At 36.1% G+C, this 27974-nt stretch overlaps 2 protein-coding genes and 1 long non-coding RNA gene across 5 annotated transcripts in view; 2 read left to right on the forward strand and 1 right to left on the reverse strand.

Moving 5' to 3' along the window:
- Positions 1–9225: 9225 nt before the first annotated feature.
- Positions 9226–12461, reverse strand: Spf45 (splicing factor 45). The gene is made up of 3 exons (XM_070217451.1): positions 12263–12461; positions 9417–10425; positions 9226–9358 (listed from the first exon to the last, which is right to left on the reverse strand). Exons 1-3 carry the CDS (start codon positions 12377–12379, stop codon positions 9264–9266), a joined length of 1221 nt encoding a protein of 406 aa, XP_070073552.1. The 5' UTR covers positions 12380–12461; the 3' UTR covers positions 9226–9263.
- Positions 12462–20460: 7999 nt separating this feature from the next.
- Positions 20461–22637, forward strand: LOC138913718 (protein-associating with the carboxyl-terminal domain of ezrin). The gene is made up of 2 exons (XM_070217997.1): positions 20461–20670; positions 20725–22637. The coding sequence occupies exons 1-2, from the start codon at positions 20461–20463 to the stop codon at positions 22561–22563; spliced, it is 2049 nt and encodes a 682-aa protein (XP_070074098.1). The 3' UTR covers positions 22564–22637.
- Positions 22638–23878: 1241 nt separating this feature from the next.
- LOC138912247 (uncharacterized) overlaps positions 23879–27974 on the forward strand; it is a 10109-nt gene continuing 6013 nt past the window's right edge. For 2 of the 3 annotated variants that reach the window (XR_011417751.1, XR_011417749.1), the window contains exons 1-2: positions 24179–24361; positions 27195–27276. This is a non-coding gene — a long non-coding RNA (uncharacterized lncRNA). Of the gene's footprint in view, positions 23913–24178; positions 24362–27194; positions 27277–27974 lie in introns of those variants that run through there. The other variant, XR_011417750.1, reaches the window with a different exon arrangement.

Below are 27974 nucleotides of genomic sequence, written 5' to 3' on the forward strand. Positions count from 1 at the left end.
AGTATTAAGAAAAGGAAGTGTGACCTTCTTAGACCGTTTAAGGGTTTCAAGAGCGTGGCTAGGTGGGAACCCACCTTAGCCGAGTGTGGCGCAATTGTGGTTGCAACGTAGAGTTGTGCAAAGTAGTAGAGGGTTCAGGACTCCTTCTTTCGAGAACCTTCGAACGGGCAACACGAACAATTGCAACTCGGTGCGCGTCTTACTAAGAAAACCCAAGTGGAAGTTAAGTCATGACGGACAAATCAACTCTCGAAGCGGCTAAGAGACCTCTGTCTCCGACATATACAACACCGATGAAAAATATAACAATGGTACTCTGATAGTACCTCGTCAGTTGAGAATTAAGTCATCTCGAAAAGCAGTGGATTTTGTTTGTTGTTCCGGTTGCAAGGTTCATTTTCCTACCAAAACTATCAGAAATCACATAAAAAACTGTAAGCGCAGCAAGCATATTAAGGGTAATAGATATATAGTGAAATCTGGACGAGGAGCCACTGGATATATGCATTCTGCGGCAAATGAAATTTTACGAAAAAAAAATAATGCCTGTCTTAAATGACGATAATGTAACAAGGGTATTAAAATATGATTACTTAATAGTATTATTTGGAAATATGGAAGCAATGAAGCATACAGAAGTTCCTCACGACATGATCCGAGCAAATATGCGGTATTTAAGTAGACTTCTAATTGAAATAAAAAAGTTACGCCCTGAAGTTATCGAGTTATCACTGTGGGAAACCGAAATAAACGTGAATATAAATAAGCGAGCGATTGAAGACCAATCAAAGAAGCATCGCGCAGTGAAAATTTTATTACCCTCACAAGAAGATATAAAGATATTGTATGAATTTGTGCACAATGTCTCAGAAACAGCTTTAAAAGAGTAGAATTTAAAAAATTCAGAATCTGCATTGGTGTCTTTGAAGGAGAGTACACTTATAAGTTTGCTTATTTTTAATCGTCGCAGAGTAGAACTCGAAAGATTGACAGTGGAAAATTACAGAACAGCACATTCGGTTGGCGACGTAGATGACGGGAATTCTTTCCATATTTTTAAAAACATGACTGAACAAATGAAAAATGTGACAAAAACCTTTACTAGAGTGACAATTCGTGGAAAAAAAATCGTACTGTACCCGTACTCTTTACGCCATGGAACAGGCATTGCATTGAGCAAATTAATGTGTATAACAAAAAGTTATCGTTCAAGAAAAGTAATTTTATATTTAACATTGCAAATCCACGTCCTCTTCAAAAACCATATTATAGGGCTTGTCGAATTTTAAAAAAGTATGCAAGCCAATGTGGGGCGAGTTGCCCAAACTCTCTCAGAGGAACCAATTTGCGAAAGCAATTGGCTACCCACACTTATTTACAAAACGTAAATAACATGCAAATAGATCACTTGGCCGATTTCATGGGACACCATAAAGACATACACAAGAAATATTATCGTGTTCCTGCTTCGGTAGCGGAAATGACTCAAGTTTCTCAGCTATTAATGTCCGCCATGAATATGGAAGAAGAGTGTCCTTCCGCAGACGCGAATAAGGACTGTCCTACTGCAGAGACCAATCTAGATTGTCCCACTTTAATTTGAAATGTGTTTCATTACAAGGTTCTTCAAACCGTAAGTAATTTTACATCTACACTACATTTAAAGTTGTAAAGTTTAGTTTTTAGAGTGATTCCTGTGGCCCACGCGGCTCATATGTAGCGAATTCTAGTTTTCTTTGTCCACTACTGTTTTTGTAATAGTTATAATTATGAAATACTTCATTGTATTGTATAAATATTATCTAACAATTTCAAACTTCTTACAGATCAATATGAAAATGATACGGACTCAAGCGACGAAGAGCCATCGGAATTTGCGTGTTCTACAGAAGACGAAACTTATTTGCCAACCATAGATAAGAAAAAACAAAGATAAGAAAAAACAAAGCAGTGAGTAGACCTTAAATTTATAAAATATCAAAATAAAACAAGAGAGAACGCTATAGTCGGGTTGGTGTCCCGACTATCTAATACCCGTCACTCAGCTAAAGGGAGTGCGAACGCTGTGTCGGGTTGGTGTCCCGACTAATAATCGTAACTCAGCTAAAGAGAGTGCGAGGGAGATAGATATATGTTGACAATTTATAAAGCGTATAACTTTTTAATGAATGGTCCGATTTGAAAAATGTCTTCTACATTTTGATAGGTATAAATATACACAACAAAATTGCATTTATACTTCTCGGAAATCTTTAAAGATGTGGGCGCAGGACCCATTTTAAAATCGTTAGTGGGCGATTGTGGGCGTTAGAGGGGGCGTGGCGCTCAGCTAAAATAAACTTGCGCTGCGTAGGAAGCCAAAGAATATGTGTGGGAAATCTCAACCTTTTAGCTTTTGTAGTTTCTGAGATCTCAGCGTTCATACAGACGGACAGACGGACATGGCTAGATCGACTCGGCTAGATCGACTCGGCCTGATCAAGAATATATATACTTTATGGGGTCGGAAACGCTTCCTTCTAGCTGTTACATACTTTTGCACGAATCTAGTATACCCTTTTACTCTACGAGTAACGGGTATAAAAAACTATAACAATGATGTAGAAAATATTAAACTAATCCCATTAGTAGGTAAATATTATTGTACTTACTTATTAGCTATTTAGATAACCCCATATTAAATAATATTATATTATTTTATTCTGTGTTTTTTATAGGCTCGTCTTTTACTAAATCTACTCGTGTACCGTGGAGTCCCGAGGAGCGGCAAGTCCTGACAGAAATGTTTGGAGATTTAAGTAAAATTGAAAAACTGCCATCGCTTAATAAATTCTCTTGCTTCTACGCGCGCAGCCCAGCGCAGACTCTTTGCATCATTTTAAAGCTGTATTAAAAATGAATTAAATAAAAACATTTCAGTTGTATAAATAAAAGTAGTTTCATTTCAATGTATTTATTTTAAAGTATGTGTCCCCATATTTGATGACAAACATCTTTGTTGTCCTATACTATGTAAATTTCCATCGTTTCTGGCCTTGTATAACAGGCATACAGGCGTTCCATTCTATTTCCCATTCTATATAGAACTTTTGGGATCATTGTCTTTGAAAGTGTCGATATATAAGTGATCCCAAAATAACCTATATATATCAATTTCATTCCATTGTTTCAGTCCTCAAAAGAGCTATTTCTTATATATTTGTGCAGTGTTGCCACATCGATCGTTTTATTTTATGTACACTTTATTAAATAATCACTTTTGGGTTAAATTATGACCTAAATGGTTATTAACTTAAAAGATTTTGTAGTTCTGTATCGCAATAAAAATATATGAATTGAAAACACTAACGAAATACTTAGAAAACGGGCGAACTAATGTGTGTCCTTAAAAGTGGCTATGCACATATTTTGAGATTATTTAAAAAACGGTTTATTAATATATACCTTTACCTATTGTTATTTTTTATTGATTACTTATTTTAAACTCTTTACAAATTTTTTAAAATAGTAAGAGTTGAACGAAAAAGTTTGTGGATTTTGCTGTAAATTGAAAATGTCCTCAAAATTAATTATATATGCCGATTTTTTTCAGGGACAGTCCCCAAAACATGAAAAAGTCTTTGAAATATGCTTTTTACCGTAAAAGTGTCTCTGAAATAATCGTCTCAAGTTCAAGCTTCTTTTTGTCAGAGGTGGTACGTCTGCATTCGTTTCATAGGACTATGTAAAAAGAACGCCCAAAATCGGTATAGAAAACCCGTGGCGTCCAGTGAGTATTATTTTTGATCAAAAAAAATAAAAAAACAACAATAACACAGGCCAACAGTGTTTTTGGTGCAGCCCTATGGGCATTAAATTGTGTTAATATAGACGGATATAAGCATATCTGCATACTTAGTTTTCGAGTTTAACGGGTGGTATTTGTGCAATCGCGGTTTGAAAAAAGTAGCAACATTTTATATTTTCATTTAAGATATCTTCGAGGGTCTGTGCTCAGTTGTAATAAAACCTATGCCAAAAAATTGCTTAGATGCCCTTCTACATAATTCCGTTTAAGGTTCCATCATTATTTGAGTTAATAAAAGCCTAAGAGCCATTGAAGTAATTTGTTCACCTCTATTTACAACCAACTTGATGCGGTGAACAGGCTTAAAAAAATACAAGGAAAAATATGTGCCCTAAAATATTTTACATGCATCTAGAGGCTTCTTTTCCCGAATTTTTGAGATAGATCCCACTATTGTACATCGAAAAATGGAATTTATAGAATTTTTTCCGTAAGAATGGGAAAAGTAACAAGTATTTTAGAGTCACTCTTACGTAACGAGTGTGTCGTGATTTTACACAGTAGGCTTTTTAAAGATAACAGTGGCGTCGCCTTAAAATTGTGGTGGGGATTTTTTTTAAGGCATATTAACCCCTTAAAAATATAATTTGTCTATGTTCGGCGCCTACTGCTAACCAAATTGAAAGGCACATTTTTACGAATGTGTCAGATATTTATGTAAAATGCGATTTAAAAATAGTTGTTACTTTTTAAGTTCTTACGGAAAAAATTCTATAAATTCCATCCTTCGACGTACAATGGTCTTATTTGTCTTAAAAATTCGGTGAAAGACGCCTCTAGATGCCTGTAAAATATTTTAGGCCATATATTTTTCCTTGTATTTTTTTAAGCGTGTTCACCGCATCAAGTTGGTTGGGAATAGAGGTGAACAAATTACTTCAATGGCTCATAGGCTGTGATTGACTCAAATTATAATGGAATCTTAAGTGCAATAATGTAGAAGGGCATCTAAGCAATTTTTTGGCATAGGTATTATTACAACTGAGCACAGACCCTCGAAGATATCTTAAATCAAAAAATTAAATGTTGCTATTTTTTTCAAACCGCGATTGCCCAAATACCACCCGTTAAACGCGAAAACTAAGTATGGAGATATGCTTATATACGTCTATATTAACATGTTTTAATGCCAATAGGCCTGCACCTTTAAATAAAGTCCATTTTGTTGACCTGTGTAATCATTATTTTTGAGTTTTATTTTTTCCGATCAGAAATAATCATTATTTTTGCGGAATATTATAAAAATCTTAAAAATAAAAATCATGGTGAAAATGGATAAATTAACCAAAGAGGATTGCTATGGTGTTTTCCTTTTTTGCGTACGTCGATCCTAAGTGCTTGATTTTTTGGTTAAAAAAATAGATCAATAATCATTATTTACGGTCCCTGGTAATTATACCCGTTACTCGTAGAGTAAAAAGGTATATTGTATTCGTGCAAAAGTATATAACAGGGAGACGGAAGCGTTTCCGACCCTATAAAGTATATATATTTTTGATCAGGGTCACTAGCCGAGTCGATATAGCCATGTCCGTCTATCTGTCTGTCCGTATGAACAATCGCCCACTAACAATTTTAAAATAGGTCTGGCGCCCACACCTTTAAAGATTTCCGAGAAGTATAAATGCAATTTTGTTGTGCATTTTTGTACCTATCGAATAGGACCATTCATTAAAAAGTTATGAGCAATTAAAAAAATTGTATATATCCACATCCCTCGCACTCCCTTTAGAGGGTATTGTAATTTCAGTCAGATGTTTGCAACGCAGTGAAGGAGACGTTTCCGACCACATAAAGTATATATATTCTTGATCAGCATCAATAGCCGAGTCCATCTAGCCATGTCCGTCTGTCAGTCTATCCGTCTATCCGTTTCTATGCGAACTAGTCCTTCAGTTTTAAAGCTATCGCGATGAAACTTTCCCAAAAGTCTTCTTTCTATTGCAGGTAGTACATATGTCGGAACTAGCCGGATCGGACCACTATATCTTATGGCTCCCATAATAATAGAAAAACTATTGTAACTTTGTAGTTTTGATTTTTGACAATGTAAAAACAACATTTTAAGTAGGCATACCTGCAAGGGTATATAAACTTCGGCTGGCCGAAGTTAACTTCCTTTCTTGTTAATTGTAATATTGTATACTTGTAAATAAATATGAGTGAAACCAAATCCATGCTTCATGCTGCGTTTTCCAAAAAGTTCCCCGACGCAAGGATTCTCAGCAAAAGGACCTTAAACTTCGAAAAATGCTGAAACTGGCCAACTTTCCGGAGCTCTCAGAGGCAAACGGACTCATGGTTTGATTCGATGTTAAAATTTTTTAAAAGATACACTCTTTATCTTTCGCACCCCATACTTAGAATAATTTTAGGATTTTAATTAAGGGAGAAACAAATTTTAGAAAACATAGTCAAAAACAAGAAAGGAAGCTACCTTCGGCCAGCCGAAGCTTATATACCCTTGTAGATAAAGTAATGCTCACTCGGTGCAGTTCCAAGGATTCCAGATACAGCGTTTCTCTTTAAATTATGTTTTTAAGTAGTCAAGAATCAAAACGCCTACTTCCTACAAAGTTACAATGAATTTTCTTATATTTGTCAGAATATTCCTATGGGAGCCTTAAGATATAGTAGACCGATCCGGCTCGCTCCGACATATGTACTACCTGCAATAGAAAGAAGACTTTCGGGAAAGTTTCATCCCGATAGCTTTAAAACTGAGAGACTAGTTCGCATAGAAACGGACAGACGGACAGACGGACATGGCTTGATAGACTCGGCTATTGGTGATATTCAAGAATATATATACTTTATGTGGTCGGAAACGTCTCCTTCACTGCGTTGCAAACATCTGACTGAAATTATAATACCTTCTATAAGGGTATAAAAATATATTCATTTTTGGTTACAAAAATTGATTTCAGAAATGTTGTATATCGAAGAAGGTTCGTTACTTCAATAAGGCTAAGATTAGAAATTAATTTATAGCATCATTTTATTGTAACAATTTTTCTTTAATGGGACTTTAAACGTGTGCGAGAGGGAAACACCAAACAGACACACCACCAATAATATTGGCTCTATATCATATTATTCCTGTCTCGCTCGCACTCCTTTAAACTCCCACAAAAGAAAAATTTTTACAATAAACAGACGATAAAAACAGAATGTGCCATCTCAGCCTGAGGTGTTTTCAGAGATATAACTTAGAATTAAGAGCTTTAATTAAACTTAAATTCTCTGCTGTTGCACGCGTCATTCGCACGGTTTGAAGCCAAAAAAAAGTATGTTCCAAGGCGTTACTTTTTTCGACATTGGTCTCAAAAGAAAGGTCTTGCTTGACTAGCACTATAATGGGTGAAAAGACTGACTTTGAACTCTTGCTCGTTTTTAAGAAATATACAAAAAACCAAGCTTTTCGCACGCGACACAGATAGAAGTCATCTTTTTGACTATCACGCTAACCCTCGAACTCAGCGAATCCTGATGGAATATTTGGATGCGGTTAATTTTATATTGTTTCTCATTCATTCTTCTTTAAAATGTATTTGGTTTGGTTAAAAAATATTGAGTAGTTATTTGTTTATTGACATTGAAGTGACTGTCACACTCTACATGTCACACGCGACAGTTTTTTCTGTCAATTTTTTGTGTGTTGCTTTTTTACTTATTATGTAACTAGCATGCATCACATGTATTTTAAAATGATTTTTATTATGTTCAACAAATTTTTTATTTTTAATATTAATTACAGGAAATTTACAAAGCCAATTACTATGCAAACATCAATTAGAAACTTAACAAAAATATTTTCAATAAAGTACAACAGAAAGAAAAGTACAGAGATCAACTTAAATGATATGTTTACTATTAAGTAAAGTTTTTTTTAATTGAATAAGCGGTTCTAGCTGACTCTACCTGTTGGCCATCGCAACTAAACCAATGCATATTGGATATACCTGGAATGCTTTTTACATCTTTCCATCTTTCGTCCAAGTTGTACAGATTTGACAAGCTTTTAATTTGTTCAGATGATAGAAAAAACCTTTTTAATGCCATTTATGTTGTTTTCTGAGCATTGATAAAATGAAAATGCATGGGGCAAAACTACGTTTTTTGATCTTAGTAGGGCGTGGTTTGTTTTAGTTGTGCGTGTTGCTTTTCTAATTTACTTTGCCGTAACATCCGTTGTCGTATACGATTGTATTTTCGATTTTCTTCTATTACATTCTTATTACTTTTAGTCAGTGCTTTCCATGTCTTTCTAGATTGACGCATTCTTTCGTTATTTTTTAATATATGCACAGGGAGAATTTTTCATGAACGTTGCACTCAAATTAAGAACTTTTACTTAAAATAAAACCAAGTACTCACTTTAAGTGCGAAATACTCACGTTCAGTACAATTTTATTAAGTAATATACCTTGTAATTGAGTCTTTGTAGAGTTTTTTTTTCTCCAAAAACGGGAACAAATAAGGGGAAACATCAAGGATAAAGTATTAGGCGTTTTTATCAAAATTTGACCACAAAATCAGTACTTCTTCAAATTGAGAATACAAATACTTTATTTGAGAACGTCAGTCTTCTTAAAAAATTCTTTTTGTGTGGTTTTGTAGTTTTGTCTCATTATTTTTCAACTTTTCTCTCTATCGTTTGCAGCTGTCTTTGTTTTTGTCATTAGTTTCACACATCTGCATTACAAAAAGATAAAACTTTCATTAATATAGTCAACAAAAAACAAAAAAAAAAATCTTTTCTAAGTTTTTTATTTAGACTTACCCTGTTGCACGCTACAAACTTTGATTAAGTTTCAGAGTCAACCCGTTGATTACTTTTAATCCAATTTTTTATATTTAACTGGTTACGAAAAAGTGTGTTTGGACCCAAAGAGGCATGCGCATTGATCAAAAACTTTAGATGCACTGACTACAAATGTTATTTTAGACTGTTGCACGCTACATTAAAATATACGGATAGGTTGATAAGAAATTTAACGTAATTAGCTATCGCATAACTTCTTTCTCATTTTTCTTATATTCTTTGAATACGAATCGAGATTTTAAAAAGCTTTTGGCAATGCTTAAAGCCTCGCATTAAGAATATTACTCAAAACAAAACTAACAATGAAAATGTGCAAAACGGAACTTTCGCAGTTGTTCGACTTTGCACTTGCATATTTTCAAATGTTATTAGTAAATGCCAATTTCGCTTTGATTAGTTAAATTCAATCCATTCTCTATAAAAAAATGTAAATGCGATATTTTTTTAAGGACTTTTAAATTTTTGGCTGCGGTTGACATCCTCAGAGAATTGCCCATATATATCATTATTTTGTTAAATAAATGCTTAAAAACTTAATACTTCAAAAATCAACTTTGGTTTCAACGAAAAGGTTTAGGTTTAATTCGAAAGTTAATTAAGTTGAAAACATTTAAACTTATCATAGTTATAAAACCCCGCTCGTACTTGACGTCCTCCAAAAAAACGCCCATTAAGGTCCACCACAGCTGCAAAGTAAACCATTAGATAATTTATACAAAAAATAAAACAAGCAAATAAAACAACCTTTAATGGCGCTTTCGATCCGCTTAAACTCAACGAATATTTTTACGGCATCCTCTGGTACAGTTCTGAACGCTTCGTGAATTATGACGCTGCTTACTTCCCCGTATTTAGTGTTGCACTCGTCCTTTACCTCGGGCTCCAACTCTTCGTCTACGTCTCCAGGTCCTACCATGTTGCGAAGAAGAACAACCTTGCTTGGTGATTTCATTATCTCTGTGATGCTGGGCTCAATATCGTCGCTGGCTGCCGTCGTTCCCTTTATCTGGTTAGTTATAGCATTATGGCTGGGACTTAGACCAGTTGGAGAGCCACTTGCGGGTGGCGAAAGTGACGGGGGCGGCAGGAAAACGTCTTTTTCGTGTATGATGCGGCCGCCCCGCTTTGAGGTTTTCTCTACTTGCAGGGCAATTGACATACCCTGCTCCAACTTTCCCAGGCCTTGGCCATCCCTAAACCCGTATTTAGCCATAATTTTGGCGGCCACTGAGCTTGCGGAATACGGTATGGGAATGTTGGAGAGTCCGTCTCCACTATCAATGGACATTTCATGCAGTGAAGGAGGAGGAGCGATGGCGGCACCCCCTCCTTGCTTAGACACAGTGCCCGGGGACTGCGGACTGTACGTGTCATCGTTGCTTTGTCGTTGGCCGAACCCGCTGAACTTTATAGTTGGAGGTGAGACTTCTTCTCTGTGGACTTCTCGCCGGCCAATACGCCCTCGTTTACGTTCCTTGTCTCTGTCGCGTTCTTCTCGATTACTTCCACCAGCGCTAGTCCGGGACTTTTCACTGCCTTTGGTTTTCTCCTTGAGTTTTTCGTATTCATTTGGCCATTGTGGGTCGTACTCATCCGAAAAGTCCCAGTCGTCCTTATGCACGCTTTCTATCACGGGAGGTAGAGCCTTTCCCGCGATAATGGGCTTAGCGACCAACCCAGCCACCGAAGTAAGAGGTGGAGCTTCTGGGTCAAGGGGGCGTTTGGCTCTTAGGTTGACCACCGGCGTCATGAGCTGCAGTAAAGCCATTTTTGACATACAGTGATGAACTTAATTCTTAGCACACTTGGCATCTTTGACTTTAGGTTCAATTTTCTCCGACTAATATATGAATAAAACAAGAGAGAACGTTATAGTCGGGTGCCCCGACTATCAGATACCCGTTACTCAGGTAAAGGGAGTGCGAGGAAGATGGAGATAGAGATAGAAATCGTTGATCACGCATAACTTTTTAACGAATGGTCCGATTTGAAAAATTTCTTCTACATTTCGATAGGTATTGATAAACACAATAAAACTGCATTTTTACTTTTCCAAAATATTAAAATTTTTAAAATCGTAAATAAGCGATTGTGGGCGTTAGAGGGGGCGTGGCACCATTTTGAAACAAACTTGCGCTGCGTAGGAACTCCTAAAATCTGCATGCAAAATGCCAATCTTCTAGCTTTTATAGTTTCTGAGATCTCAGCGTTCATACAGACAGACAGACGGACAGACAGACGGACAGACGGACAGACGGACATGGCTAGATCGACTCGGCTAGTGATCCTGATCAAGAACATATATACTTTATGGGGTCGGAAACGCTTCCTTCTCCCTGTTACATACTTTTGTAACAAAAAATTATAAAAATTAAACAAAATTTTTTATGTAAAGGCCACATTTTACTGTTTAAATAATTCGTTCTTATATTTATATCTCTTAAGACAAATTTTTTAAAACTCAAAAACGAAAAAATGAGCCTATTCTGCCCGAACAAAATTCTTGGCACACTTGTGTTGTAATTAACTATTTCGCTAAAACTTAACCGATTTGAGTCATTTTTTTTTGTTAAGTCCGCTTTGTCTCAGTTGTCTAGATGGCATAATGCTAAATTTGTATCCTTAATTCGTTAAAATAACATAATTTTAACGAAAAACGGTTATATAAAAGTATGTTAAATGCCAATACCCAATACCCAATATCAGGGTCAATCAAGGATATTCAACCAACGGACTTTTTAAAGGCCTTTTTGTATCCTAAATGGTTATATTGGTGGCCTTTGAAATCACTTACTTTTTTCTAGCTGCAAAAAAATTTAGTTGGCACATTGCAGGGCCTTTAAAAAGTCCGTTGGTTGAATATCCTTGTAAAAGTCTTTCCTATCCTAAACTTCAATCTGTGCTAATAAAACCTAAGGGTTGACATTATCCTTTTTCTGGATCCTTTCGCTTCCCTGGCCTCTAAAACCTATGGGTCAGGCTGTGTACCTTGCATTTTGGCACAGTGAGAGTCCTTTAAAACGCCGTAAAAGGATCCAAATGGTAAAAACAACTTCTGCGCACATATTTCCTAATATTAGCATATGATTGACCCTGATCCTGACCTTAAAATATTATTTTTCGCACAGATATGGGTATTGGCATTTAACATACTTTTATATAACCGTTTTTCGTTAAAATTAAGGTATTTCAACGATTTAAGGATACAAATTTAGCATTATACCATCTAGACAACTGAGACAAAGCGGACTTAACAAAAAAAAATGACTCAAATCGGTTAAGTTTTAGCGAAATAGTTAAATACAACACAAGTGTGCCAAAAATTTTGTTCGGGCAGAATAGGCTCATTTTTTCGTTTTTGAGTTTTAAAAAATTTGTCTTAAGAGATATAAATATAAGAACGAATTATTTAAACAGTAAAATGTGGCCTTTACATAAAAAATTTTGTTTAATTTTTTTATTCATATATTAGTCGGAGAAAATTGAACCTAAAGTCCAAGATGACAAGTGTGCCAAGAATTAAGTTCATCACTGTACATACATACATATGTATGTACAAAGGTTCGACAAAATTCGATGGAGCTACTCACAGGTTTTCTTACGGCATTCTTTACCGCCAACTGGGTCTGCAACATTTTAATGCCAGACGACCAGCCATCAATCTGGCTAGCTCGTGGCTTCGTGTCTATATCGTCGTAGAGATCCATTTAAATGAATAAATTACAAATATAAATTTATTCCTACTCGAGCACAGTGGCTTAGAAGTGGAGAAACATCGATGGAAACATCGATATATCGATGCTTTTATAAATTTTTAAAACACCGATGTTTGTTCTTAACATCGATTCTTTTCGCTTTATAGCCTTTTCCCATAGAGTCCAATCGTGGGAAACGGTTGGGTTTTTGACAAATGATTTTATATAACTCGTGATCCCACAAATCACATTCACCACCCACAATCCAAAAACCGCTGACTTGAAGAGCTGTTGCTCAACCCAACTTTATCGAACATTATCGTAATATTGCGTTCTTCTAACCTTATTGTTATTGTATTATTCTACAATAATAGCCTCTTCCCATAGAGTCCATCCGTGAAAAACGGTTGGGATTTTGGCAAATGTGAAATTCGTGTTCCCATAGAGTTTCCATCCACATCCACATCCAATAAAAACTGACTTGAAGAACAGTTGCTCAACTCAACATAAACGAAGGGGGGTTTCAACTAGGCAAAACTGTCGTAAAATTGCGTTCTCCGAATCTTATTGTATAATAATGCAATAAATAGCAATAAATAAGCCACCGGGAAAAATCCTCTGGAAAATATCATATTTTCATCAGGTTTCTCCATACAAACGGAACGGACAAAACCTCATTCACGATGGTGACACAAAATCTAAGGGGAAAACGAGGTTTCTATCTGGATCTCTGGCAGGACAAAATCCACTGTTTTTTCGACTTCCCGCATTATAGATTTCCCACACGTACTCAGTTATGGTTTTCCTTTATAGCCTCTTCCCATAGAGTCCATCCGTTTGAAACGGTTAGGATTTTTGACGAGTATGAAACTCCTGTTCCCGCAGAACTCCATCCACCATCTACCATCCAATAACAGCTGACTGAAGAGCAGTTGCTCGGCTCAACATTAACGAAGGGGGATTTCAACTCGGGAAAACTGTCGTAAAATTGCGTTCTCCAAATTTTATTGTAGAATAATACAATAAATAGATTGAAAAAATAGGTTAAAAACAATTCTAAACGTTTATAACATATCCTACAACGAGTATGCATACATATTGCTGACTGGGGGAGCCTGACCTGATATTGGCCTAGCCAATATTAATATGAACAAGAAAGGAAGCTACCTTCGGCCAGCCGAAGCTTATATACCCTTGCAGATAAAAGAATGCTCACTCGGTGCAGTTCCAGGGATTCCATATTTAGCGTTTCTATTTATTTAAATTTTGTTTTTAAGTAGTCAAGAATCAAAACGCCTACTTCCTACAAAGTTACAATGAATTTTCTTATATTTATACCCTTGTAGAGGGTATTATAATTTCAGTCAGATGTTTGCAACGCAGTGAAGGAGACGTTTCCGACCACATAAAGTATATATATTCTTGATCAGCACCAATAGCCGAGTCTATCTAGCCATGTCCGTCTGTCCGTCTGTCCGTCTGTCCGTTTCTATGCGAACTAGTCTCTCACTTTTAAAGCTATCGCGATGAAACTTTCCCGAAGGTCTTCTTTCTATTGCAGGTAGTACATATGTCGGAGCCAGCCGGATCGGACCACTATATCTTAAGGCTCCCAAACAAATATAAGAAAATTCATTGTAACTTTGTAGGAAGTAGGCGTTTTGATTCTTGACTACTTAAAAACAAAATTGAAATAAATCGAAACGCTGAATCTGGAATCCCTGGAACTGCACCGAGTGAGTATTCTTTTATCTACAAGGGTATATAAGCTTCGGCTGGCCGAAGGTAGCTTCCTTTCTTGTTTTTTTAATATTCCTATGGGAGCCTTAAGATATAGTGATACGATCCGGCTCGCTCCGACATATGTACTACCTGCAAGAGAAATAAGACTTTCGAGAAAGTTTCATCACGATAGCTTTAAAACTGAGAGACTAGTTCGCATATAAACGGACAGACGGACAGACAGACAAAAGGACAGACGGATATGGCTAGATAGACTCGGCTATTGGTGCTGATCAAAAATATATATACTTTATGTGGTCGGAAACGTCTCCTTCACTGCGTTGCAAACATCTGACTGAAATTATAATACCCTCTACAAGGGTATAAAAATTTGTAAACAAAACCAAATTTATGCTGTTTTTGGTAAATTATAGCAACTTTGGAACTTTATAGGAGTACAAAGTACACATTTAATTAATATTAGTTATATTTACGAAGTGCAGAACATATTTTGACCATTGATGTTTTCGTAAGCACAACAGCTTACATTTTGGCTTACACATAGCAACCTGCTTGCGAACGCTTTTCCGCTCATAACAAACTACAAATACAAAAAAACCAAAAAACAATGAGCTTAAGCATTATTTAATTTTTTCCCGCCATCGATTTGACTTGTTCTCTCAGTCATTGTTCCAATTTTCACAGTCAAGAGGACGAATTAACTTTGTTAATGCCAAGCGTAAGTCTTCGGCATTGCCTTCATCGGTACGTTTAAACTCAAAAATAGCATCGTCGGATTCTGAAATTGCGGATTTATTTGCCGAATTTTTCTATACTACTTATAGTTCGGCTGCTTGGACAAATTCTATCTATCCTAAATTGTATTTTTACCCCTGTAATTACCGAAAGTTCTCTCTTAAAGGATTTAGCAACAACAACGCCAACGTATTCTCCCGGTCCAGATGGTCTCCCTGGGTGTGTGCTTATGTTTTGTGCTTCAACCATTTGTAAACCGATTCTTAAACATTTTCATTTGTCTATTTCATCATCAGTTTTTCCAACTATCTGGAAGGACTCTTTCATTATTCCACTCCACAAATAAGGGTGCGTAGGTGGATGCCCAGAATTATAAAGTTACTTCTAAAATGTCAGTAATTCCTAAAGCTTTTGAACGTATTATTACTTCGCATTTGCAACATTTATGTTCCTCGCTAATATCACCGTGTCAGCATGGTTTTGTTAAGCGAAAATCGACCACCACCAATCTTCTTGAATTGTCATCTATTGTAATAAATGGATATAAGAATAAAATGCAGACTGACGTTATATGTACAGATTTTAGTAAGGCCTTTGACTCTGTTAACCACTCTCTCCTTTTATTCAAATTAGATCAGCCGGGGTTTCCATGTAGTCTTTTAACTTGGATTTCAAGTTATTTGAATGGGAGGACTCAGAGGGTTATATTCAAGAACGCTGTTTCTAAAATGATCCACGCGACATCTGGAGTGCCCCAGGGTAGTCATCTGGGGCCTTTGCTGTTTACTTTGTTTATTAACGATCTTCCCTCAATCATAACAAATTCTCGTGTACTAATGTATGCTGATGATGTTAAGCTTTGTTTGACATACAATATCATAGAGTCTGGTTTCGGCTTACAATCAGACATTGATAATTTTCAAGTATGGTGTGAGTATAACCTCTTAAATTTGAACTGCCTGAAATGTAACGTAATGACATTCCATAGGGGTACTCCTACGTTTACAAGTTATTTGCTTCAGAACTTGCCACTTGACCGTATATATTCAGTAAATGATTTAGGCGTTCTTCTGGACCCGAAGCTTAAATTTGACTGCCACATAATGCTGACTGTCAACAAAGCTATGAGTGTTTTTGGGTTTATAAAGCGTTGGTCAATAGAATTTGACGACCCTTATATAACCAAATTACTATTTACCTCCCTTGTCCGTCCTATATTGGAATATTGTTCTTCGGTTTGGAGCCCACAATACCAAGTGCACATTGACCGTATAGAGTCGCTACAAAAAAAATTTCCTATTTTTGCTCTTCGTAGTTTGAACTGGGATCAAAACTTAAGGCTACCTTCCTACCAAAGTAGATTACTATTGCTTTATTTACCTACACTTGAAAACCGTAGAATAATGCTTGGTACTATTTTTATGCAAAATCTTATAAGAGGTGATATTGATTCTGTAGAACTGGTAAACCGTTTAACCTTTAATGTTCCCGTTAGACTAACACGAAATTATTACCCTCTTAACTTGCCTCGATGTACATCAAATTTTACTCTACATGAGCCCTTTCGCGTTCTATGTACAAATTATAACAATCTTTATCATTTATATTAAAAACCAAAGTATTATCTCATTTGCTTCAATCTTAGTTCATAATCTTTATAATCTTTATGTGTCCCGTCTCTATTTGTTTCATGTATTTTCCTCGCGAACTCGCATTTTTGCCCTAATTGATAAAGCGTCCCGCCCGTAACAAGCACGTGCTTGGTATCGTTGGGCCACTTGTTTGTACTGCTCGTAGTACATCAACGTCCATCATTTATAAAACAAAACAACGCCTAACTATCGCATAGAAGAGCCCGTCAAAGTCCCTCAAAACTGGATGGCGGACTGACTGGGAAATTTTCGGAACGGCAAAACCTTAAGGACCATCCGTTCAACGGATGGTAGATGGTGTATGGAGCTCTGTGGGAAGACCCTATTACTTGCAATATCTTTTTTCCGCACCCTCCCAGTTTTGGTTTTCCACTCCTTGCAATATATGTTTTTCCAGACCCTTGCAGTTTTGGTTTTCCACTGCTTTGATCTGATTTCCCACAATAAAAACACATTTTTTCCAAGGACCGCAACAGTTATAAGTTTTACTTTAAAAGTCATCGATTAATCGTTATTCACGACCTTATATTTATAAGTCATGACTAATTTTAAAAAAGTTAACAATTTTTAGGTCATTGCGGATATGAATAGGCCTCATTAAATTGGCTTTATGATTTTTTACTCAAATTTTTATTATTTTCCTAAGCGTATAATTTTTTTGATTAAAAATAATAAAATAACTGCTATTTTCGGTCCCTGATTTTTTCATGTAAAATTTGTTTGTGTATTTATTAATAATATTTACAATCGAAGCAGTGGAATTAAAAATTGTTAATACCTGATTCCCGGCTTTTGCTTGGCCGATTGCAGGTCTTAGGTATCCATGCCTTGTAAGCTTGTCTTCAGAAAATATCAAAAGTCATAAGATGTGAATATAATGCCCTCTGCTCATTATGAACGCGTCGCGTTTGCATCCATTTACCGTTTAACGCGCCCAAATCCCATACAAAACTTGTTGGTGTTGTCGAGGAGGGGAGGGTGTAAAATTGTCGCGTTACAGGGCTGGAAAGTGAAATTTGTGGTATTTTTAAGCAGTATTAACCAGGCATGAACATTTTTCTGGACACAAAACTGATAAGAGGCTGATAAGAAGCGGGGAATATTAAAACTATTTATTGTTGATATATACATACATGAACTTTATTTCGTATAGATAAGTATTTAATATGGCAATAGTTCAGTATTCCGAGGATGATCCAAGCGCATAACGGGCAGTAGCAGTTCGTTTATCCAAGGGAATGGCTCGGCTAGAAAGGATCGGAAGCGAAATATTGGTCCTTGCAGCGCAGCCACATGGGCTTCCCCGTCTCCATGATCTTGACGTTTGCTTCGCGTGCGCCATTCGTCCATTTAGGCGACCTCCTGGTCGCATTTGAGCGCAGGTGCAAAATCTGCTTTGACCATAGATAGCCATTCCATATTCAAATGACACACGTTGACAGGCGACTGCTGGAAAAGGGCACATCTCCCTCCTTTTTGCGCACAATGTCCTTGTAGGCGTTTCTGCCCCGTCTCAGATTCTGTTCAGTGACGTGCCGCCGCAGAAGCTGCAGCTACTGCTGTCGCGGGTCGTGTCAAAGAATTATTTAAATGACTGTTTGGATCTATATATATGAACGCCTTCTGCAGCAGATCCTTTTGCTTTCTGCCGTAATAAATGCTCAAGCAGCATAACGTGGGATGTTGTTTTTGCTTTCATCATTGCAGCAATGTTTCCACGCCGTTCAAATGCTGTTCTGCGATTACAATTATCAATAACAAATTATTTAAATCCATTGTTTACTTAAAGCTCGCAAATGACAATATCAGAACAGCTGTTTTCACACGCGTTTGCCAATTGAAACACCTCACGTCCGCCTATCGCGTTGCCAATCGAAAATACACAAAAATACTGAAAAACCGCAAAGTGGAAAAATGCCTTAAGACCAGGAATAATAATTAGAGAAATTACCATTGTTTCGTGTCCGTACAAAAATAAAGGATCTCTCCAGAAGTTATGCCTGGTTTGCCACGGTCGATCATTTACCCTCTAATCAGCTGTTTTATCTCGGGTATCTACTAGATGTGGACAAAAGGGGGTTTGGTATTTGTAGGTATTTTTTTGTATTTTTTAAATATTTTGTTATATTTTCCTATCCATCCGTAGTAAAGAAAACAAATAAATATGTGCAAATTAGCGTCGGTGACTTATAGCCTCCCTTCAGTTCCAGATGTCACTCGTGAATAACCAGGTGAATCACCGAGGACAGGTCCTTTGTACCTCGGGAAGCATTCATGACGCCACATAGAGAAAATTGTATGGGAGTTCCGCTTTTTCACTCGGTACAACTCAATTGACATTTCTTCGAAGTCACCGGTGATATACCAGTGCCTTATACGAATTTGTCATTTGAGATGGCACCAATCGGTGACATGTCCCGTATAATTTCACCAGGTACATTCAGAACTTGTCCGTTGGGATGTCACATATGAAAATACATCATCGTGTCACCTTGTGTCATAGGTGATTTCATGGATGACTTTTTAAAAATGTCATCAGCAATTTCATTTAGGGGTTGTCCATATATTACGTAATTACAATTTCGGCAATTTTTGACCCCCCCTCCCAAATGTAATCAATTGTTCATACAAAAAAAAAAATTGCACTAGAGTAATCATTTGATGGACCTAAATGATTACGTAATATATGGATAGCCTCTTACAAAAAAAAATTCTTTTGCGTGCATCACTATGGACGGCAGTCCATGTAGTGACGAAGCGCACAAGGAGAGTGTGCGAATGTGACTGCTATTATATAGCCTCAAAATTAAAAGTGATAGTCCGATCGTAATGAGTAAAACAGCAAATTAAAGGTATTGCTAAAACTTAAAGGATTGCATACCAAGACCTCAAGAAAATCAATTGGTTTGGGAGAGAGAGCGGTGAAAGTGTAAATGTGAAAAATTAGAAATTTGGATCTGTTGGGGCCGGTGGTGATAATTGTATTCCTACTGAAAATGCGCTTAATATGAGGGGTCATATCAGAAAATCGGACGCTCCGTTCAAAAGTTATACCGAAAACAAATTTGCGGTTTTAAAGTCCTAAAAATTTTGATATGATGTTCAACAGCTCGATATGAGATACTTTAGTTCTACCACTTTTGGAAAAACCCGCTAGTTTTGCGGTAAAACAACTATAAATAGCTAAAATACGGAAGGCCATACTTGTGCTGTATCTCGTTTGAAAGGTATTTTAAAATGCTTTAAGCGCCTTTTTATCATTAAATACACTTTCTAAAATTTTATCATTCGGCACGCTGCAATAAAAAAGCCTGTGAAGAGTGAAGAACAAAAAGGCTGGAATAGTTTGCTAGGGCTGGCCGAATGATACAATTTAAGAAAGTGTATTTAATGACGACTGTGATAATTTTTCGTTACAAATGTTGATATCAGATCATTCGTATGTTGATGGTGCGATCGTCACTAGTTTTTTACCTCCTTAAGAGGTGTTTTTATTTGATTATATAAAATAGAATGCATACAAATTTATTTTTAATTAATTAAAAATTTTTTTAATGTGCAATTTTTTTATTTAAATTTTTGAAAATAACAGTTATTTTCGGGTTAAAACACATACAAATTGTTTTTTACATTGTTGGTTACTGTCTAAAAGTGTCACCAAGGTAAAAAGAACTGTAAGTATACTTTCTAAAATGATTTTAAGCAAATTAATGGATACTGGATTAATGGTACAGAGTTGCAATAATTTTTAATAAAATCAAGGGATATCGATTCCACAAATTTTTCAACAGCCGCGAGGTGGTTTAACTGATTACATCTCTGAAAGACACTATATATGGGACAACTGAATAACAGCTGACCAAAATTCAACAGTGTAGGGAATACCCTAAATGAAAAGGTATTACAATTATTTTTTTAGAGCCGCACAGTATTATTTATCGAAATTTCATCGCATCTGCAACTATGGGCAACGAAGGAAGCAAACTAAAAGGCTTAAGCATTGACAAAAAACCTGTAGAAGCAAACGAGTTCTGGACGCTATTTAACGCTGAGTCACCGTCGTCATCTAATGATGAAGGCTGCATCCAACTGCTTTCGATATTCCAGGGCGAAATTTTCGTCAAAAGGAATGTTTGGTCCTGTGGAATGGGTCCTATGGAAAGGGCAATAAAAGTATAGTTATAGGAAACAAGAAGACAACTGCTCACCGAATGTTTTCCCCCCCAGAACCTTATGGTCTACCGTCACCCGTATATATTGAAGTATGTAGCTAGCTGGGACCAGTCGGGACAAAAGCATCTTGCCACGGAAAGAGTCAGACCTCTAAACGAGGTACTGACACAGCTGACGGACATTGAAATCTGCCTTGGCCTGCGAACAATTCTGTGCAGCCTTATATTTTTGATTGAGAAGGCTCTGGCCAGGCACTTGAATATAAGCACGCATTCCGTTTATGTGACGGATAGGGGCAGCTGGCGCCTAGCTGGCTTTGAGTACGTTTGGAAGGAAACAGAAGTCAACAAATCCCTGCTTGATCTGGCCCATTCTTTTATAGATCCAAATTCTTGCGGAGAAAATTACGAACAGTTGGCCTTTGGGATTCTGTGTGAAAATGTTCTAGATAGGAATGGAACTAAACGTGGCGATGGTGATGACATTCCGCATGCTCAAGAATTTCGAGAGTACTGCGGCACACACCTTAAACATCAAAATACAAAACTAAGGCCCAGACTTTCGGCCATTCTGCTACATCCGTATTTCAACCATGAATTCGTGCTGATACATTCCTTTTTCTTTGAGTTACCGCTGAAGTCGGTGCAGGAGCGCCAAATATTCTTTGGAAGTTTAATTGAACGCCTCCAAAACTTTGACGAAGAAATTGTGGCTTCGCAGTTGGCGTGTGACCTGCTTTCTAGAATGGTTCTTCTAGATCCTGCTGCACAGGAATTCGTGACTCCCTATGTACTGCGAACAAAAGCTACGGTTAAATCGACAGCGTCTTTGTTTTCTCCGCAAACCTATGTTCAATATTTAATGCCACATATTCTAAAGATGTTCCGTTTGCGTGATGCTCAAATTCGTTTGATACTCCTGGACTATTTTATGGAATATGTTCGTCTTTTGGGCGACGAGCAACTGCAAAGTGAGATTCTTCCGCATTTACAGATTGGAATGAGCGACACTAACGACGTTTTAGTTGCCAAATCGCTAAGGTGCATGGCTGACTTAGTTCCTATATTAGGAGCAAAAAAAGTTCTGGGCGGGGATCGTAGCCGATTCTTTTCTGATGGTCGTCCGCACGCAGCCGTCTCCGCAGATAGCACAGATACTGTGCCAGAGCCGCGGTCGATTAGTCCCCTTATAAACACGATATCCTTAGACATGGAAGACGACTACATGTTATCTGGGAGTCCGTTGCCAACATTTAACAATGTTGTCCCCTTACCGCTACGACTTAGCCCAGACGGAGGTGAAGACGAGAAGATAACTTTAAATTTAAATGAAAGTTCCTTGACTATTTGTCGCAATAGCGAGCCCGGGACTGACTCAAATGCAAAAAACGATAATATTTTAGTCAACCTGGATGAAGATGGGATATGGTCTGATTGGGATATTACAGACGAGCTGCAGCGCTCACATGTTAAACAGGCCAGACTACAGAAACACACTCTAAACCATTTGGAAATCAAGACAAGTGGACCGATTTTAGAGACTCTATCATCCTCAAATCGCTTAGCTACATTAAATGTATCCCTTAACACAAACAAGACACTGTCGCAAACAGATTGTGAGGTTATCGATGATCTCAGCACGCTGGACATACAAGTACAACCGGTGACCCAGAGGTCAGAGTTAAGTGACTTTGACTTCTTTAAAGACATGGAGCCCGTCATTGACATAAAGGCTTGTAGTTTTGAGACAAAGGAGCTTGTCAGCAGTCGTTTTGCTGCTGCTGCATTAACTTCCAACGACATTGATGTGAATGCGGAACATGGTTGGGGTCATGACGAACAGGATGTCGACGACATAGTCTGGGGCACGACAAGTGAAACGGTTACGCTTTAGGTCGATTTTGTAATATATTATAAATGTTTGTAATTCCATTATTGACTTCAATAAAGTTGTATAAAAACCGTAAACCTTTCATATTTTGACACAGAAAGGAGTTCAAGGTTTACCAGAACTCCACTAACGAAGCAAACGGACATGGCTAAAGAATACAGTGGCTCACAGCTTATTTCGTGCAGAGGTAAACTTAAAATTCAAACTCGTATAGCTAACAAACTATACGATAATTTACCAAAATTTAAATACAATTATGTTAGGTAGTATTCTGGCCCTTATTAACCCACTTTTCTATTTTAAGATTCCATAGAATAACACTTAAAATTAAAAAAAAACTAAAATCATTGACTTTTTTAATGTCACAGCTTATTTCGTGCAAATCTTTAAAATTATTATTATTTGTAAATTATGGCTAAAAATGTGTTTTTTTTATTTCTACATTGAAGCGCCTATTATTAACAATTTTTTTTTTAATTTTAATTATGTCAAATAAAAAAAAGTTACATTAAAAATGTCGAAAAAGTATCCCAAATTTGCAGAATTTATTGAGCAAGGAACCATTTCTCAACTTTCCATGGTCAAACGCTTCTTACGAAGGAATTAAGTGGTACCAATAGGCCCAAAATGCATCCTGTACAATAGTATCTGAACTGGAACAGACTTAAAATTATTAAAAATGTTGGGGTTGTTTATTTAGAACAATAAACAACCCCAAAGTGCACCAAAATTCGATTTGTTTTTTTTTTAATTCTTTCTTTTGCAATTTCTCTGTTATAAATGTTGTTAAAAAGGTTTAAAATGTGATGTTCATAATCTTATGGCTAGACATCGGATTTAAGGTGAAATCGATTTTTGTAAATACGATTTAAAGCCACATTTGATTAGTTACAAATTTTATTTATTAAGTTATAATTAGATTTAGGTGAAACTTAATTGAGGTTTTTGTAAAAAAATTTTAACCAATCAAATGTGGCTTTAAATCATGTTTAAAAAAAACAATTTCACCTAAAAGAGATTCAGCATCCTTAACCAAAGCCCCCCGTGAACTAATTCGCCAAGAGTATTTGGTTTTTATTTACCTTTTTGTTACCTATAAAAAATGTACCCTCTAATTTCATAAATCTTAACCAAAATGAAAAAAAATTTGTTTTTTCAAGAAATCAAGTTTATTTTTTAGATTTACATGCTAATCGATTTGAAATTTTATTACATGCTCAACCCAGTATGACATTCTATATTTAAACTATGTGTTTTGGACAAAGTATTAATAGTACTAGTAGGAAAAATGCATTAGTTTGTTTTTGTTCTGTGCAGCTGATAACACTAGGTTACAAAACAATATTCTTAGAGTGCGTCACAGCAATTTATGGCAAAGTCTTTTAGTGTTGGAGCCCTAGATCACGAAAATACCCCTAATTTTATTTTCAATGGCACAGTTTTTTTAAAGATTTTTTAAAGTTTAAAATTTTAAATTTCGGACTTTTCTTAAATTTGTATACCCTTGCAGAGAGTATTATGATTTTAGTCAGAAGTTTGCAACGTAGTGAAGGAGGCGTTTCCGACCCCATAAAGTATATATATTCTTGATTAGCATCATTAGACGAGTCGATCTAGGCATGTCCGTCTGTCTGTTTCTACGCAAACTAGTCTCTCAGTTTTTGAGCTATCGGGATGAAACTTTCCCAAAAGTCTTCTTTCTATTGCAGGTAGTATATAAGTCGGAACCGACCGGATCGAACAATTATATCTTACAGGGACCGTAAAAAACACAGGTCAACAAAATGGACTTTATTAAAAGGTGCAGGCCTATTGGCATTAAAATATGTTAATATAGACGGATATAAGCATATCTGCATACTTAGTTTTCGCGTTTAACGGGTGGTATTTGGGCAATCGCGGTTTGAAAAAAATAGCAACATTTAATTTTTTGATTTAAGATATCTTCGAGGGTCTGTGCTCAGTTGTAATAAAACTTATGCCAAAAAATTTCTTAGATGCCCTTCTACATTATTGCATTTAAGGTTTCATCATAATTTGAGTCAATCAAAGCCTATGAGCCATTGAAGTAATTTGTTCACCTCTATTCCCAACCAACTTGATGCGGTGAACACGTTAAAAAAAATACAAGGAAAAATATATGCCCTAAAATATTTAACAGGCATCTAGAGGCGTCTTTCACCGAATTTTTAAGACAAATAAGACCATTGTACGTCGAAGGATGGAATTTATAGAATTTTTCGGGAAAAGACGCCTCTAGATGACTGTCAAATATTTTAGGGCACATATATGTCTTATTTGTCTTAAAAATTCGGTAAAAGACGCCTCTAGATGTCTGTAAAATATTTTGGGGCACATATTTTTCCTTGTATTTTTGTAAGCCAGTTCACCGCATCAAGTTGGTTGGGAATAGAGGTGAACAAATTACTTCAATGGCTTATAGGCTTTGATTGACTCAAATTATGATGGAAATTGTAGTCGCCTTCGCACACTCTCCTTGTGCGCTTCGTCACTACATGGACTGCCGTCCATAGTGATTACATTCTCTTCTACTCTGGAATATGACTATTTTTAAATATTTCCGAATTTCGATTTTAATTTTAAAAAGATCGAACTACTATATCATACAGCTGCCATAGAAACGATCGCAAAATTTATGTGAAATTATAGTAAATTTAACATTTTTGCGATTTGTAAATTAATAGAATGATCTGCAAGGATATATAAGCTTCGGCTTGCCGCAGCTAGCTTCCTTTCTTGTTTATTATATCTCGGCTCATATCCACCCAATTGGCTCCGTTTAATTTTAACGTCAATAACTTAACTTTGTCAATAGCTTAACTTTGCTATACAGGTCAATATGATTGGATAAGTAATGGCAGCGCAGCAGCTCGACAAAGATGAAAAATGTGTTTCTTAAAAAAAAACTATATTTTTTAAGTAGTTTGCATAGGACAATATGGGACAATATATAAAAAAAATATATTTTAATTTTAATAATGGGCTTTTCTTTTCACTCTTCCCAATCTCTTTTTTGTGTACAAATCTTGACTTTTTACCACTTTTTGTTTTCAAGATATCGTTAATTCGTATACGGCGAGTATTCGCTCGGGACAAAAATAGAAGTGAATTTCGAGGAAGTTTATTCAACACCAAAATTTTGCGAATCCTGATGAATGCAATTTTTTTTAGAATATTGTCCAAACATGTCGCTGTGAAATGGTTTTGGTTTCACGCAAAAATTGTTTGCCGTTTTTTTATGCAGTTTTAAACTCATTCGCTCGGGACATGTCGCTCGGGACATTTTTTCTCAACGTTTTGTAAAGTGAATTTCTTTACCTCTATTGCTGGCTGCTTTGCTTTTTATTTAATAGTTTAACATTTAAATGAAGCATTCAGTACAGAAATTGCTCACATATTAGCATTCCTATTAGAGCCCTGCATGAATGGATTCAATGAATTATTTTGAATTTTTTCTTTTATATGAATGAATTATTATACCCTTGCAGAGGGTTTTATGATTTCAGTCAGAAGTTTGCAACGCAGTGAAGGAGACGTTTCCGACCCCATAAAGTATATATATTCTTGATCAGCATCACTAGACGAGTCGATCTAGCCATGTCCGTCTGTCCGTCCGTTTCTACGCAAACTAGTCTCTCAGTTTTAAAGCAGTTTTAAAGCCCATAGGAAGGATCGAAAAAAAAACGGAAAAAAATTATAGCTCCGATGTTTTTTGAAATATTACCTTCTACTTTTGGGGATGTTATTTTTTAAATATTTCTGAATTTCGAATTAATTATTTAAAAAATCGGACTACTATATCATATAGCTGCCATAGGAACGATCGGAAAATTAATGGAAAAGTAATAGGAAATAAATTCTGGCTTCTTTGGTTTTTATTGTATTATCTTCTACTCTAGGATATGACTCTTTTTAAATATTTTCGAATTTCAATTTTAATTTGATCAAAATCGGACGACTATATCATATAGCTGCCATAGGAACGATTGGAAAATTAATGAGAAATATTAGAAAATTGAACATTTTTGCGATTTGTTAATTAATAGGAATGATCTGGCCGAAGCCAGTTTCCTTTCTTGTTAGAATTTTGAGTTTAATAGAATTGAATGAATTTGAATTTTGAGTTTAATAGAATTGAATGAATGAATGGCATGAATTCCGAAATAATTCAAACGACAATTTATTTTGAAGAAGAAAGGGCCATAATTTTGTGATTAAATCTGCCTGAATTTTATTTACTATGCAGTTAACATTGATTTGTTAAAAATTTTCCACTTTTTGTTCTCAAAAGAAAGCACAAAAATAATCTGGAAAATGGAAAAAATTCATAAAATAATTCATTCGATTCATTCAATTCGAAATGAATTAGAACAACATTCAATTTATTTCACATAGAATTGAATTAAACAAATAAAAAATTTCATGGCATACTATGATAAAACAAAAATTGAATGATTCATGCAGGGCTCTAATTCCTATAGAATAAATTAACAGCAGTAGACAGGTCCAAGAAATTAAATAAACTATACTCCAAATTTTTAGTTGAGCTCAGGATCCAACTAATTAGAAACTAATATGGCGGCATAATCATGTGCAAATTTATTTTATTCAAGTTTTTGGCTTAGTGGACTTTTTGGTGGAAGTGCCCATGTGTCAACTCGCCTACTGAACTTCATCAAGGATGTATAAAAGGGGGTATGTATAAAACGAGAAGTATAAATGCACTTTTGTTGTGTATGTTTTCACCTATTTTCCCAGATTCAAGAAAACAATATCTAAGCTTCGGCTGGCCTAAGTTAGACCTGTCTGTCTGTCTGTCTGTCTGTCTGTCTGTCTGTCTGTCTGTCTGTCTGTCTGTCTGTCTGTCTGTCTGTCTGTCTGTCTGTCTGTCTGTCTGTCTGTCTGTCTGTCTGTCTGTCTGTCTGTCTGTCTGTCTGTCTGTCTGTCTGTCTGTCTGTCTGTCTGTCTGTAAAAGGTGAGTGATAAAATAAATTTTGTCTTTTAATCATCTTTATTTCAGCGTTACAGAGATATTTTTGCCATTAATAAGTATAGGCCTTTTTAGTCTTCACCAGTGGTAAATGGTGTTCGGTGTTCATTAAATGGATGTATGAATTAGAGCCCTGCATGGGTATACAAAATGGGTTATTTGGGTATCCAAACCAAATTTCAGGTCAAGTAGTTTGGTCTGTCATTGAAAACAGTTCAAGTAAGTCAGGCTTTTTTTTTAAATATTACATACACAGTGCAACATGAAAAATGTAACCGCAATTCTGATTTGATGGGCGGAAAGAACTCATCGAAATAAGCTAAAACCCATTTGGGTTTCTCTGGCTTAGCTCGCGTTTACCTTTTATAGCGAGTTAAAGTTTTACATACAAAATTTATTTGTA

This window comes from Drosophila takahashii, chromosome 2L (assembly GCF_030179915.1).
Source record: "Drosophila takahashii strain IR98-3 E-12201 chromosome 2L, DtakHiC1v2, whole genome shotgun sequence".
NCBI lineage: Eukaryota > Metazoa > Arthropoda > Insecta > Diptera > Drosophilidae > Drosophila > Drosophila takahashii.

Excerpts from the sequence above, each read along its gene's own strand:
- LOC138913718 (XM_070217997.1), top strand. The coding sequence starts at position 20,461 with ATGGGCAACGAAGGAAGCAAACTAAAAGGCTTAAGCATTGACAAAAAA. Across the intron at positions 20,671-20,724 it reads CTATGGAAAGGGCAATAAAA|AACCTTATGGTCTACCGTCA; the intron begins GTATAGTTATAG and ends TTTCCCCCCCAG.
- Spf45 (XM_070217451.1), bottom strand. The coding sequence starts at position 12,379 with ATGGATCTCTACGACGATATAGACACGAAGCCACGAGCTAGCCAGATT. Across the intron at positions 10,426-12,262 it reads AGAATGCCGTAAGAAAACCT|CTCATGACGCCGGTGGTCAA; the intron begins GTGAGTAGCTCC and ends GCTTTACTGCAG. Across the intron at positions 9,359-9,416 it reads GATCGAAAGCGCCATTAAAG|CTGTGGTGGACCTTAATGGG; the intron begins GTTGTTTTATTT and ends TTTACTTTGCAG.